General features: G+C 41.3%; 1 protein-coding gene across 3 annotated transcripts in view; it reads left to right on the forward strand.

The window, feature by feature from the left end:
• The window catches only part of LOC109407474 (uncharacterized), a 49,472-nt gene that overhangs the window by 8,662 nt on the left and 24,461 nt on the right, over positions 1–16,349 (forward strand). The window contains exons 3-7 of one of the 3 annotated variants that reach the window (XM_029867622.2): positions 7,158–7,415; positions 7,478–7,876; positions 8,047–8,113; positions 8,283–8,329; positions 15,933–16,251. In XM_029867622.2, the coding sequence (XP_029723482.2) occupies positions 7,158–7,415; positions 7,478–7,876; positions 8,047–8,113; positions 8,283–8,329; positions 15,933–16,251 (1,090 nt within the window). The remainder of the gene's footprint in view (positions 1–7,157; positions 7,416–7,477; positions 7,877–8,046; positions 8,114–8,282; positions 8,330–15,932; positions 16,252–16,349) is intronic. The other 2 variants (XM_062857024.1, XM_062857023.1) reach the window with 2 other exon arrangements.

The following is a 16,349-nucleotide window of genomic DNA, read 5'->3' on the forward strand; positions in this document are numbered from 1 at the left end:
GCAGTTCCATAACCACTACCTACATGGAACGACGCTTTCAAAAATTTTACACTTCCTGATATTCAACAAAAAAGGATATGTTTCCTTTATTGCGGAAGGAATTCCTCAATCAGTTTATTTCATGGATTGGTAAATTCGCCTCACTCCATTCATATTCACTCCTCTTTGCTGAAGCGAATCGAGAAAGATGCAGCAAACGGATAGTCGTGATCAAACACGCAACCCCATCACCAGTGGGAAGCGATGCGCAAGCTCGTTGACATGGGTATTCGTGGCCGATCGTCGCAGTTTGGATCGCAAGCGAATGAATGAATGGCGAATGGTGACGAATGCTGGTGAGCGATCGAAGCGGCTATTATCATAACTGGAAGAGAATTTCTGCATGTAATGCATACGTTTTCAGTGTATCGTTGTTGAAATGCTAGATTAGCAAAGAAAATAATAAACATTTTTTGAAAACTTCAAATATTCGTACGCGCAATATCATTCACGAATCGCATCACCTCTCTATCGCTTGCGATGCGAATGTGGACGAATGTTTAAGGGCAGACTTGTTAGAATCCCAAAATGGCCGCCACAATGGCCGACTTTGGCACCTACTCACGATTTTGAAAGCACAAATCTCTTCATAAACATAACCAGTGCACCTGATATTCTTATTTTAAGCTTATTGCAAGTGAGTAAGAGCAGAATAATAAAATGCACTGTTGTTCGAAGCTTGCTTCTTGAGATTTGTGCGTCTGAAGTTCTGATGCACTGTTGAGGCGGGATTTCAACACGTTTGTCCTTAAATTCCATATATGGCTTCCCACCGTTCGCCGGTGTTTGCAGTCGTCGCTGACAAGTAAACACACAAGCTAAAGCGACAACCGTTCGCTGCTGACTGTATTCGAGTGTGGAAGAAGATGAAAAGTGGAAATCAGGAACCCTGGTTTATTTTACGATTTCTCCAGGAATTCTTCAATTTCTTTAGAAGTTTCTTCTAGGATACCTTGACGAAATCTTAAAGATTTGTTCTAAGGAATCTCTGGGAATTTATCCAGAACTACTTTTAAGTCTCTCCATAGTATTCCTTCAAAAATGTTTTTGGGATTCCTTTAGGTTATCTAGTACCATTTCTCTTGATTATTGCTTGGAATTGGATGAAAAGTTTCCGAAGCAAGAGTTCCTGACTCTTGCAATTTCTTCAGGAGTTCCTTCTGGGAAGCTTTCTAGTAGTTCTTCCAGGAGTTCTTTCTAATAATCCTCCAGGAGTTCCTCGTGGAAATTTTGGGGGACTTCTAGTCGGTATTCCTCCACGAGTTCTCTATGTGATTATTTTTTTATTTATCGAGTTTATTCTTGCTTTGAATGCACCAAAAGAAGAAGTTTATGAAGGGTTCCCTAGAGAAATTCCCATAGAAAATCTACAAAGGAATCTAGAGGGATCTACAGAAAGCATTCTGGTTATTTTTCTGTTTCTTGGTGTAAAGTCACAACAGATACTATTTCTCATCTTGTACCGACTTTTCGAACCCTCTAAGCAGAATACCCCCTTTGAAGAAATGTAAGTTTTCTTCTTCTTCTTTATGGCTCTACGTTCCCACTGGAACATGACCTGCCTCTCTTCAACTTAGTGTTCTTTGAGCACTTCCACAGTCATTTATTGAAGGGCTTTCTTTGCCTGCATTTCATGAATTTGTTTATTGTGAGGCAAGCACTATATGCCCAGGGAAGTCGCGAAAATTTAAACGTCCGGAAAATGAATTAAACCTGCCGTCTCCGGATTAGCGATTCTTAACCACTAGGCTATAACTGCAGTTGGCCGTTGACCCCTTTGACAGATTTGCTTCTTAGTTTAGTGTGCTATCAGCACCTTTCACAGTTGTTACATTTTTTACCGCTTTTAGCAACGTTCGTCTTGAATACATACACTCGTTTGGCATAAAGTCATTTGACATAACAGTCGTTCCCGAATAAAAAATACAGTAGAAAAACCGAACGTTGTGTTGTAACAGTACTATTTAGAACCATATTTTTACAATAGACACCACTGTAAAAGAGTGTAGAATTAGCATTTAAGTTAAAATACACGTTAATATAAACGAAAAAAACACTAAAAATAAAAAAATACAAAAAACAATAAGATGTAATGTAGACACCATACAGTGAATTGTAAATAGGATTTTTACAATATATTATACGGGTTGTTAAGTATCGTAACAATATCGTCTACCCCCGTTGGTTTAAACGACACCTCATGCAAACCAACGGGGTACGTTTGGGGCTGTTCATAAACCACGTAGACCAAAATTTGGCCATCTTAGACCCCCCCTCCCCCCTCGTAGACTTTTGTCCATACAAAAATTTTGAAATTTGTATGGAGCGTAGACTTTGGTCAGACCCCCCTCCCCCCAAAAAGTACGTGGTTTATGAACGGCCCCTTTTTTAATTTGAACTTCTAGTAACCCTGTGGACATTGAAAAACACACTGATGGTAACCGTTTTTGCTGTTTTGTTTTGATTCTGCGTTTCGTTTCATCGCGTTCCATGAGCAGAATGACGTTTGGGCCATTTTTAGATTGAACGATGTGCAGATTAGAGGGGGTCAAATTAAAAAGTGTTCAGATTAAATGAGACCAAACCAACGGGGGTAGACGGTACAAAACAATATTTTTCTCCATATATATATTTTTGCAAAACCATACGTTTTATTGTAAATGAATTGTTCTAAATACTAATACGTGTGTTTTCATATACCGTACATTGTATATATGTAGGGGAGACTGGGGAGACTTGATCCCTTTTTCTTAATTTGCCTGTAACTTTAAGAAAAAAATACAAAACTAGATCCATTTTTCGTATAGAATAGCAGGCAAACATCTATTGCAAGTTTATACAAAACAGAAGGACTTTAAATTATTGTTAAAGTTTTCAAAACTGTGTTTTTATGGAGGCATTTCTTATGATGTATTTTTAAAAAATGGGTCAAAATTGATCCCCTTTCGAGCACATGATTAATTTAAAGGGAAAATAACTCCAGAAGCTTCCTATTCATTTTATTTTCAAGTTTTCTTGCATTTTTGATGCATACGGTGTATTTAAAATTATAAGATTTCCTTAAATTGTTAAGGATATGCCGTATCTTGAAAATGGGGAGACTTGATCCCCCTTTTCATGGTTTGTACTAAAAAAATAATTTTCCGAAACGTTTTATCATTGAATATACTAGAATTCCGAGTAAATAGAGGCTTCCAAATTGAATTTTATTTTTCACATGTATAATGTGTGTGTAATCCTCGAGGGATCAAGTCTCCCCATGTCACTGTTGTGTATACTAAGCTGAAATAATTAAAATATGTTAACAACAGCCTTATTTGGATAAATACGTTTGATAGTACTTTATTTATACTATGTGCTGTGAAATTTTGACACGATTTGGTTCAATTTTCACAAAGTTATTGAGATTTTTCGGAATCGCCTAAAAGATTTCTGAAAGACTGAAAACAAACCATCAGCCATTAAAAAATAATGCAATACACAACTAAAATCAATTGTAGCCAAAACATTGTCGTCTGTCCAGATGTCGTTTTGGAAAAAATATGCTGGAAGAAAACTGTTTTTGATTCCGAGAAAATATGGGGGGAACAAGTCTCCCCAGGGATCAAGTCTCCTCAGTCTCCCCTACCATGGTTTCAAACAATAAAATGAACCGTGAATATATTGTTTTTAATTGTAATTTCACTACTGGCTATACATTTAATCAAATGGTTTTGGAATGGTTCTCTTATGTTATGTTGTATTGTTTTACATTACATATACCATATCATGTTATATTATCTTGTCATTTTCCTCTTGTTAATGGCATCTTAAAGGGTGAGTCGATAATTATTGTGCCATTTTCAAACTAACGTAACTTTTTTCCTTTGTTTAATTGGGCAGTTGTCAGTAACATTCCGGTTGATATAGAATTAATTAAGTTAATAGATCGCAAAAAGATGTACAATCACATGCTAAAATCTAAAATGATGTTCCGATCCGATCATCTTAATGTTCATGAGGGCTTCACAGTGAAACATAAGCCTGGAGCTGGGAGAAAACCAGGCACGATGCGCATAAACAGACCAGAGAACGTTGATTATTTGATTCAAGCAGGGCCCGACATGTCCAGTGGAATTCCATCCTAGGTCGTCGGCATGATAGTCACAGGCTTTAACCATCGCAGCAGTTCCGCTCTCCTCTGTTGTTTCAACATGTTATCAAACTTACTGACAGTTTCATTAGTGTGGAGCGGACCTGGTGTGATGGTTAGAACACTTGACTATCACGCCGAGGACCTGGGATCGAATCCCACTCCCGACAAACTCGCAAAATGTGGGTTCTTCCTTCGGAAGGAAAGTAAAGCATGGGTCCCGAGATGAACTAGCCCAGGGCTAAAAATCTCGTTAATACAGATAAAAAAAATGTCCACATGGAGGACTTCAATCAAAAATGTCGTTATTTTTTTTGAAACGCATCCTAAATTTGAACCGATACCAAAAAGTTGTAATACATATATATACTGAACTACTGTAAAAATTTGGTTTCATTTCGTTAACTGTAGACAGTTTGCGAAACTGTTGAAGGTAGGGTGGCACAATAATTAACGACTCACCCTTTAAGCTTTGTAGCCAAACTAACCTGAAAATAATGTTAAATAGAACTATCTTTGATAGTGCAAATTAGAACCTATCAAGTTCAACATTATTAGAATGCGCTTTGGTAATTCTCCAGAGCGTCTTGGGCAACCAACCCGTAACGTGGGTAGATCACCTTGGAATGGTGCGTTACGGTGTAAGATCTACCATTTCTAGTTTTGATCTTGCTATTTTCCAGCCTGGTTTATTTAAATGCAGGAACATTCCAGGATCAAGATTTGGTGTACTTTTTTACACTATTTATTTATTTATTTTTTTATTCTATTTATTTTTCACTGCTAATATACCGTTTGTTTCAGAGGGATGGAGGTAAATTTAACCTATATATAAATAACAATTTACAAAAATATAACAGTGGAGAACGTATCACAATTCAATACTTTTTTCTATTTCAGATTTACAAGCAGGCAATCAGCGATCAAAACGGCGAAGTATCTCTTTCTTTAGAAAGGTCAAGATTACCGTACGATACAGTGACAAGTAGACCACGTTTTCCGCGTCGATTTATTCGTGCCGAGTTCCGTAATTTCGATTTCTTTTTCGAACATTTACGATAATGTATTTTTGTTCATCACATTTTCAACTTATATTACGCGTTGCGAACATTCGCGGATAATAAATATGTACAACGGTTTTATTATCCGCAATCTTATTAACACGGGAACGTGAAAAAAAAAATAATACAAGAACATAGGTGAAACTCAAAAGCAACGATTCTAGTTGTTTAGTTGTCCAGTTTTCTCGTAAAGCTACGGCGCGGGTTTCGGTTTTTCACCATTGGCAGTAACACTAGACGGAATTGCATACAGTTTATTTTCTGACTGAGAAACGATAAGTTTAAAACGCGCGTTATTACGAGTTGATCAGACATAAGCGTGGTTTAAAAATTATTTATACCCGGTATATAATTAAATTTAATACACAAACATACAATAAAATTATTGTATTCTTCCGACAGCCGGCTGGCGGAAGACTAAATCATATCAAGGGTTGCATAGCTCCATCACTTACCAATGTGAATCCAGATCTATGTAACTGTCTATCCCTTCCCTTCCCACTAACAAACTTCCTTCCTGTGACAACCGTGGGGATGCGGAGGTACACACGGTCTCTAGTAGCAACGGATGTCACACCAACATTCCTTCTCTTCCCTGATGACCGTAAGGACGTGGCCGGCGCCGGTACTGACAATATAAAGTTTTGAACCTTCAAAATTGCACATTGAGGATGGAAAGCTACACCCAGGCCCCATCCATTTGGTTCCCTGTGCAATGTTGACTGTTCTGGTCAGTAACGGAGTAGCAACTACGAATTGTACGGTCATCTCATGCTCATGCTCATGCTCTCCAGAGCGTCTTGGGCAACCCTTCATATATAGGATCGACCACGTCTAAGTCTGAGTAATCTCTAATTGCATTAACAGTTGAAGCTTAGGCTCTTATGCCCCACCAGCCAGATAACCGGGTTTTGCAAACTAAGCATTATTTGTGGCAACAGTTTGAGCGACATGATGGAACTATGCCGAGCGCGCTAAGTGTTATTAGACCACTAATGTAGTTACATGAAGTGGGTGACGAGGTACATAAGTATCATTACAGCGTGCTTAATCGTTATTGCAATATTGAGGCTCCTGTTTGACTACAGTTTGAAATGCATTACAGCTCATGAGAATTTCAAGTTCAATTCAAATATAAGTTAGATTAAAAAGCAAACCCGCAGACGAACCTATGTATATTAGAATACATTTCAGTGTCCCGTCCATAAGTTAAAGATGGCTCTTCGTCAAAGATAAATTTCGTCAATCGCTTTTGATTCGGTTGTGGAAGAAAGCAAGTTCACATGAGAGAAGGGGAGAAAACTCCCCTAAATGCAAATACAGAAAGAATAGTATAGAACTCATCCACTGATTTACAATAATCTGACCTGCGTCTTTTCGGGTTGACCTACATTCGTATTCTTCTCATCGCACTCTACATACCTTGTCCGCCATATCTCTTGGATCTGCAGTCCTTAGAACACCTGGTTTACCACTTATTATTTCCTTTCCTTTGCATCAAAAAAGTCACGAACATCAACAAAACAAAGTACGGAAAAAATATAAAACTGAATGAAAAATTAAAAATGCGCGGAGAAATAATATTTTGGAAAAATGAATGGTTCAAACGTAAGAAAAACAGTATAACATATTGTTACATAAAGATCGGATGTAAATGTATAGTAGCTACAATGTACAAAGCTTTTAGTGAATCATACCATTACAATACACTTTATTGTAGCTGGTACACTGTATGGTACAGGAATGATTTTCACCTAACACCTTATGGTTAGTTTTTATCCGGGTTGTCATAAAGCCGCTTGGCGCAACGAATATTTGGTACAATTGTGAATGAAAGATTTGGTATTTCGGGAAATGTGATGCCACCACCAGAACACATTCTACATATATTTCGTGCTTGTAATAACCAATTATTCCTTCCTCAGAGCAAAATCATCCGCGTGCTGAACCTGTGGCAGAAGAATATGGTTTTCGCACCGGAAGTCATCCAACCTCTGTTCGATCTGGCCAATCCGGATCATCCGCTGCATCAGCAGTACAACGCATCGCAAGCGGCCGGCGGAGCTGCCGGTGCCGATGGATCTGGTGGATCCAACGGCATGAATACCTCGGCCTTGTCGCATGATTCGCCGGTGGCGATGTCCCACGATGACCACGGAAGTTCTGCACAATCGACGGAAGCGGTTAGTATAGGAAAGAGCAACCGATAAGAAGTTTTAATGTGACATTCTAAAAATTCCAACAGAAGGGTCTGGACCCCAACACGATCCGGCAGTTGCAGCAGTTCCAGCAGCTTCTGCTGCGTCAAACCAGCGGCAGCGATGCGCATGGTTCCGGCAAGGATCAGGTCAAGTTCAACAAGAAACTGCTGGACTTCGACTATGGTAGCGAAGAGGACGACGACAAGAACTCGCCGTCGATTCCGACGACGTCGCTACCCGACGGGAACAACATTGCCCAGATCCTGTCCGATCCGAACGTGCTGAAGCAGCTGCAGAACCTCCAGAAGCTGAAGCAACACGAAATGGAGGAGAAGCAAACCAAGCTGACCGAGATGCGCCTCCAGGAGGAAAAGTTCGAGAAGCATTTGGCCAGCGTTCTCAAGGTGGCTACTAGCAATATTCTTCATTCCGCCGATCACAACGTAAGCTGTTTGCCCGTGGATTTGTGTGTTCTAATGTGTGTCTTTGTTCTCTTTTTCTTCTTTTTCTCGTTTTTTCCTGTGCTTCCGATTTCCGCTTTTTACGTGGGGATTTTCTTCTTTTGTTCGTTCCATATGGTCCTGCCTGCCTGTCGTCTGTTACCGCCCCGCAGAAGCTACCGTTCGCCAACGAGTGTGACCTGAGGGCCGCCCAGCCGCCAACGATCGATCTGAGTGGAGGTGAGTCAGGGACAGAATGAGAATTCAGCAATTTAATGCTAAAAGTTCTACCACTCTCCAAAGGGCTTTTGTTTTCAAAGGCCGTGTAATTGAATAACATCAAATTCTTGAGGAATTGTGGAAATCGCCATTCACTAATGTTTTGCATTTTACTTTTCATGTATTGCAGGTGTTCCTTCGTCAAAAGATGGTGATGGGGATGACATCGTTACTGAGGTAATTATCGATCGGGGACGTCTTCTGATCACTACTTTTGTTCTTTACCGGCGTGGGTTTTCTACGAAATGTGTTTGTGTATGAATTCGTATCCTGTTCTTCAAAGTCAGACTTATACAGCATTTGGGTAAATACTTATTCATTTATTCTCTGGAGTTTGATATCCTTTGTATGCTAATATTAAGCATCAAAAACCAAATTTGGTATAAAAAGAAGTTAAATAGGGTGTGGGAACTCTTGGGCAGAAGTTTGTGTCTAGCGGAAGTTTCTCTAGAACTCAGTCCATATTAAATACCATAATTAATTAATCTAATTGTTTTGCTCACGATCACAATGCAACGTTTTAGGAGTGGAGCTAATGCTAAACTAGTGAGATTATCTTTCATTGTTTACGGATTTACCTCGTATCTAACCCTTTTGAAACTTATTGCAACTGGCGATAAACTGTGTGGTAAGGGCCTACAATTCCACTTTCAAGTGATTTTTGTATAATGAAATATAAAGCTTATTCTTACAATACTCAATACTAAAAACAAGATGCATTCGGTATCACCTAGCTGTTTGATTGTCACCGTATGTTTGATTGTAGAGAACTCTATATCATGTAGCACTGTTATCTTTCTGACTACAGCTATATTGAGGAGATACGTCCCGAGCATCTGTTTACTAAAAAGGTGTGTCTCAAATACCGTTTGTTCTGGCATCCAGCAGCTGAATATGGAACCCTCATCCACCGGAAGCTATACCTAATGAGGCAGTCCCGCCACAGTGGACAGGGGACCTTAGATCAACAGCCTGTTGTTCCCAGAACCTCCGATAATTGAACTTTATAGAACATAGTTACTAGTTAGACGTCGGTTTCTTCCATACTCTGATCTACGTGACGAACCGCTCAGTTGGAGCTCGTTTACTGCTTAACGCTCATGCAGCCTATATTAAAATGAGACAGACACTGTGATCAGATTCAGAACACGGGTTCGAAACCTTACCATGTCATCGACTTGTAAGCACTTCAGTATAACAAGCACACTAGAAAGCATTATCCACAGAAAAGCTGTCTTCTGCGATTTGCTGCTTTATATTTGGTTCGATTGCTGAACTTATCGGAATATAGCATTTTGAATTAGCTTTGGTTATCCTTATTTATAGTAACGGTTTATTGATCCTCTTCTTCAGTAACCGCTGCAGCCAGATTGATTCTTGTGAGGCTTACGATAGTGACACAAATTCCGTTTCAGCTGTGAATAGGGCACGGCATACCGTGGATCCTAAGATACATTTTTCTAAATCTTCGACTTTTCGTGGTCTTGTTGTTTACGATTCGGACTAGAAAAAAATTGTCAGCTTTCGAAATTTCGCCAACTTTTCATGAGTGGTTTGATTGAATTCAACATGTGCGGTTCGTGTGCGTGAGAATGTGTGTTGATTTATGACTTAATGACGGCACGTTGGCATCCCTCCAGGAGGTCCTTCCACAGATTCCACAGAAATTCCATTTGAGTTCCTCCAAGACATCCTTTGTGGGTTTTCCACACATTTGTTCCAGGTCTCCTCCTGGAGTTTCTTGTGGGATTCCCAGGGAGTTTATGATGTGATACTTCCGGGCGTATATTTACGATTTCAGAAGCTCCATCTGGGAGTTTAAAGGAGTTTCTCCTGAGATTCCTAAAGAGGTACTGCCTAGCATTCCTTCAAGAGCTCTTACCAAGATTTCTCCAGGAAGTGCTCCCGAGATTCATCCAAGGATTTTTTTTGGGATTTTTTGAGAAATACCTATATGAGATTACTTCCTAAATAGTTTCTAGTTCCAAAATTCCTTCAAAATTCCTTCCAAACTTTCTCTAGAAACTCATTCCGAGATTCCTCCAGAAATTCCTTCTAAGATTTTCTCAGCCATTTTTCCTGAGATTCCTCCGGGAATTTCTTCTAGGATTCCTCTAGGATTTCCTTCTGTGATTCCTAAAGAGCTCCAGCTGAGATTATTTTTGGGATTCCTTCAGAAGTTCCCTATAGGATCGTTCCTGAGATTCCTAAAAGGTTCCTCCAGGAACTTCTGTCAGGATTCTTTCAGAGATTCCTTCTGGGGTTTCAAGGGCTTTCTTCCGGGACTTTTTATGGAGTTCCGGGATTCGCAGGAATTCCATCCTAGATTCTTCTAATAGTTTCTTTTGGTATGTTTTAGAACTTTTTTTTACTTGCATAAGATATTCCTGGGAAATATGTCTAGGAATTCCAGTAACCCGGGATTTCTTCCGGAATTCCTCCAGGGGGTTTGCTTCAGGCATTCCTTCCAAGGTTCCTACAGAAACTTCTTCCAATATTCCGTCTCAGATTCCTTCCAAAAATTTCGTGCGAGATTCCTTCCTGAGATCCTTCCAAGAGGCCCACAGTATTCCTTCAAAAACTGCTCCGAGATTTTTCCAGGAGCTTCTTCCGGGATTCTTTTAGTAAGGTCCATAAACTACGTAGACTCAATTTTTGTCATCTCAGGCCCCCCTCCCCCTCGAAATTTGTATGGATCGTAGATTTTGGATAGGGGGGGGTTGTTCGGACTTTCTCCTAAGAGTCTACGTAGTTTATGGACAGATCCTAACTACAGGAATTGCTTCTGAAATTTCTTCAAGATCTTCTTCGTGAATTCCTTCAGGAGCTTCTTCTGAGATTCTTTTTGAAACTCTTGCCGGGGTTGTTACGGAAAGTTCTTCTGCAATTCTTTCTGATCCAAAATTTATCTAGAAACTCTTTGTTGGTTTCCTCCAATAGTTCCGTTTGGAATTCCTGCTGATCCTCGTGGAATCCTTCCCGAAGTCTATACTGGAATTCTTTCAGAAGGTTCTTATGCACACCCTCCAAGAGTTTATTAGGAATTGTTTTGAGAAATTCCATCTGCAGTTTTTATTTATGGCATTCCTTATGAAGTTCCTACAGGGTTTCTTAGATGAAATACTCCAGCAAGTTGCCTCTGGTTTTTTCTCCGACAGGAGTTTCTGAAGGAATGTCAGATGATATCTTTTAGGAATCTCAGTAGAAATTAGGGATCGCATAAGAAACATTCTGAAGGAATCCTAAACAAAGCCCGGAAGAATCTTATTAAGAACTTCCTAGGAATCCCACATGAAACTCCTGGAGGAGTCCTGGAACGATTCTGTAAGGAAACCGTGAAGAATTTCTTGGAGGAATCCCGGATGGAATGCCTGTGGAATCCCAGAAAGACCTCCTAGAGGGGTGCCACCGTGCAGTAATTAACTCATAAACTAGCACACTTTCCCATGCACATGAACCCCACATGATGAAATCAATCAAACCATCCATGAAAAGTTAGCGAAATTTTTCTAAGTCCGAATCGTAAACAAGAAGGCCGCGAAACGACTTAGAAACAATTATCTTAGCAACAGCGCATGCAGTGCTCCTACGATCAATACCCTATAGCGACACACATGTCTGCTTACGACATGCCCAATATATTGTTCCTCCGTTGAACTTGAAAATAAACCCGCTATTGGACTTTCGGTCTTCGCGATTTTCCGCCCAGTTTACATTCGCGTATCCTATCAGTCCTGGATGATCGTCCTGTTTGCGTTGATTGTTCCCTTAAGATACCGGAGCATACGCTTCAGGTCCGTCCAACCTCAGCTCATGATGGCGATTAATGCAGCAATACATATCGGGTCGTGTATTCACTCCGATGAACAGAAGTTGTCCTACTAAACTAGCTTCTGGTGTTGCCTGTTTTCTGGTAGAGACATCTGCTTGTCATCATTCTTACCGTAACCGGAATCCAACGAAATGTTGGACGATTTTGCATCACCTAGCACGGCGGATTTCATAACTTCACTGATGTAAATCCGTTGACAAAGGTAGAAGTCTCCTGCTTCATCTCGCTCCACTTCAATTTCCAGATACCACTGGATGTCACCGAGACGGCCAGTTCCAGTGGTTTAATAATTGTCTCATCTTCGCTTGCTTCAACTTAATCATCGACGTAGACCAGTATGTAACATCATTTCCATTCGTTCTAGTCGTGCTTGTAGACCCATTTACATCCCATAGCACGCCTTCCTCTGGGCAGATCAAAGTCCATCGAATTAAGTTCATCCTCCATTGCCTTTTTCCACTAGATTCTTTCCGGTCTTCTAATACGGAATCTCCAGCACTCGGATTGATAATTTCATTAACCTTTCAAATGTCCTTGACAGGACGCACGCTTTATGAAGGAATCACAAGCTCTTTGAAGTCCACACCATAGCCAACTGACCAACAACTTGATATCGCGACTCACCGTATTTTTCCACTTCGTGTATCCACTAGCCGGTATACCTTGGAGACGTCACTTATATCCTCCAACAAACTTGAGTTTGATTGCTTTGCTGTCCAGCTTTCCTCGTTTCTCGTTTGGAACATGACAGTGTACGCATTCACTCTAAATCGATGAATAACTCCAAGGACTTCAGAACGGAATCACAATCTCTATGGCCAAGCCGCCGATGCCAAACATGGATACACTCGCTGGCTTAAGTTATCAATGACACAGAATGGATCTTGTTTACGATCCATTACATTCATTACTTCATCAGTTCATCACAAACAAAACTGGTTCAAACTCAGCAACTGCACCGATCATTCTGCTTCTGACAATTTTCGCTCCAATTTCATCGAGCAAATACTCATTGAATCCCTTGTTTACAAATTGCTTGACAGATATAAGGAATTCTTGTCAGATACATATAGCACTGCTTTCAGATCCACGACCTTTGGATTCGGTCTTCATCCCGTTAGCAAGCCAAACCGCTTCCAGAACCGTCTAATCAAAGCTGGCAAAGAACTCGCGACGATTTTCGATGTGGCATGCTCCTCCAGAATCCAGAATCCACTTGACCTCATGCTTCTTCATATTCCCTATCCAAAACGCCCATTTCTCCGCTTTGTCATCATCCTGTATCACGGTGTTCGCTTTTTGTTTCTTGGTGAGCTTCGGTTGTTTATTCTTATCTGCCTTCCAAACCTTGAACTTCTCGCAAAGGATATTCTGATGGCCCGGCTTCTTGCAAAAGTAACACCGGTCAACACCATTCTTTCTCCCGATTTTCAACGCGGTTTCAGAGGTATCTTCGGTCTTACTCTCGTTGCTCTCGTTTTTGCCATTCATCGATCAGCTTTCCTTTTACCAGGTTCAGTGCCAGATCTTCTTCCGGTCTTGCTTCCAGAGCGGTAACCAGGATTTCATATTCGTCCGGTAAGCTGCTGGATTAATACCAACCACTGATCGTCGAGATTTTTTTTTTTCGAGCTGAAGATCATTCAGCTTCTCGAAAAGTTCCATCAGGCTAGAATGGAAATGTGTTCTTCCATGTTTCCGTTCTTCTTCAGACGCAGTCGACAAATTTTACGCAGAACCCTTCGCACTGAGTATTCTCTTGACTTGAAACTTCTCCAGGGACTCCCAAGCTTCGGCAGCGGATTTAGCCTTCCTGATGTGGACCAAATGGTTGTCATTCATGGTCAATCAAATAGGCCAAAATGCAAGATACTAAAGATACTAAAAGGTGGCATCAAGATCCTCATGGGTGATCATCGTGTAGGTTGGTTTCGTCAACTCGGACTATGAGTACGTCATGAGACGCCTTGGTTTTGTAAATGAGCGAAAACGGAGAGATGCTTGCAGAGTTATATGCCACAAAGACATGGTGATCATCGGGTGTTGGAGAAAAAGCATCGATTAGTGCACAAGTGACAACAATCAAATCGATTACATCTGCATCTGCCGAAAATGGAGACGGATCCTTTGTAGCAAACCTACGATCATCATATTATAATTGGCGAGATTCAACTGCGCATTGCTTGGGCTAGGACCCTTCGCTACGGTGAAAAAGTCCTTCATCGAGGAGCTGTAGAACCATGCTGCGAAAATTCCAGAAAGTTGCAGGATAGAAGCCCAATGGAGCGATATCAGGAAAGATTTAATCGTTTATACCGGCGACGCATTTAGAGAAAATTGTGGATCACAGATGGCAGTGTGAGCGAAATCATAAGGAGCCAAAGTCGTAGCCAGTTAGCGCTATTCGGTTTTCTAGAGGAAGTGAAACGCCCATGAAGACGGGATAAAAAAAAAGCGTGGAAGGATTGCTTAGCCGACAAAAGCGAGAAAGGTGCAAATGACGGCGGCATTCGTCTCCAACAGTATCTCACGTGGCTTTGGTGGAACTAAGATAAACGCCACAATGCCCGAGAAAAAACACGTCTCGACAGTTGGTTATCGACTCGCCCGACCAGTTGAAACACTGGTTCGAGCATTTTGGAAATCTTTTTCATGTTTCGCCACGCCTACCAACATCTCGGCATGATACGCCAAGAGTTTGGCGCATTACTCTTGTCAACACCGACGCTCCATCATTTCAGAAGATAGAAACAGTTATCCGTGGCTTGAAATCGAACAGAACCCCTGGGGTCGATTGCATATTATATGATATGATGCTAAAAGCTTACACATCGGATGCAAGGTGGCTTAGTAAAAGTACTCAAAATGAGTGATCTGACTGTATGCGACAATTGGCGGGACATCATGTTATTGTACAAAACTTTTCTTCATTGAAGCTACCCCCGGCCTATATAAAATCCACACCATCGCAATTTGAATCTATCACTGTTCTGGCATTGGCTGTCAAAACAACAGAATTTTCTCCCTCGATGTTGGGCACACTTTTAATATGTACTTTTGCAATTTTTGAGTTAAACAGCCCTTTTAAGGGCTACAACAATTTTCTGGACGAGCGACCCTTTTCAGGGCTACCAAAATAAATCACAACAGATATTTGGAAACAATCACCCAGACTAACAAGATTAGTAAATAGTCTGGTGACTATATGTACTTTCAGTGCGCTCGAATGAGTTTCATGGGTAGTATGTTAGTACCTCATTTACGATACGCTCGCATACGTTCTCTTCATCACACTCAACAACGGCTATAACAAATTGGTAAATCTTAGACTGCAACACACCAGTAAAAGGTGAAAAAATGGTCAAAACGAAGGCGACCAAGGTCCCCTAATTGGCCTCTGTTCGAATGAATTGCTACCCGATGAACATACTGAACCAAATGGGCTGAAGTTCCTTAGTACCCTGTAGAAATTTGTCAAATATACCTAGTAGTCTAAAAACCAAGTCCACCACATTGCAAACACGGCTAAAGTAAGTAGACTAACATTTGCAATCCACCGAGTCGGCATCGTACGTACGTTCGCTTACGTGTACACCTTCAAGAGCGGCCTTACGAGTTGTAAGCCGCTCTTCAACACCGGTAAGTCACTCCATCCACTTATTCTCCTGTTTCGATTTTGAATTGGATTTCTGATGATTGGACGAACCACACGCAAACACACAATTCGTACACAACCACCTGTGTCGTCTGAGGTCTCAAATCAAGGAAACACACGTTGCAAGCTCTCGATCGTCTCTCGTAAAGAACAAAAACTAGTAATCCCGCTCTTTTCTTCCAAAACAAGGTCACGCAAATTACCATTTCATGAATGTGTTCTTTTTCTCCGGTTTCCACCACGATGGGAAATCACGTTTTCTCTATATCTTTTCCGTTTCTAACGATATCCAGGTCATCAGCGACACCCACAGCTCGTCGCCACGGAGCACGGCAGCGGACCAGTACAAGTCATCGACGTCTTCGCGACGCCGGAAGAGCCGTTCCCGTTCCCGGGACCGTCGTGACCGGGACCGCAACCGGCGCCGTTCTCGTTCCAGATCACGCAGCCGAAGCCGATCGCATTCGCGAGGACGTGGCCGAGGAGGACGGGCATCGTCCCGGGATCGCGACAGGGAACGCGCCAGCCAGAAGGACAAGGAGCGCGATAAGGAACGCGAGAGGGAGCGCAAGAAGCGCGGACTGCCGGAGATCAAGAAAGAACACCTCAGTGGTAAGTATGGGGGCGAACGTGTTGGTGGTCGAAGTTCCAACGCCTTAAACAGGGGACAACTCCTATTCAAGGCGTGGGGTTCTGCCAACACGTTCGAC

The sequence above is a fragment of the Aedes albopictus genome, chromosome 3 (genome assembly GCF_035046485.1).
Source record: "Aedes albopictus strain Foshan chromosome 3, AalbF5, whole genome shotgun sequence".
NCBI classification, from domain to species: domain Eukaryota; kingdom Metazoa; phylum Arthropoda; class Insecta; order Diptera; family Culicidae; genus Aedes; species Aedes albopictus.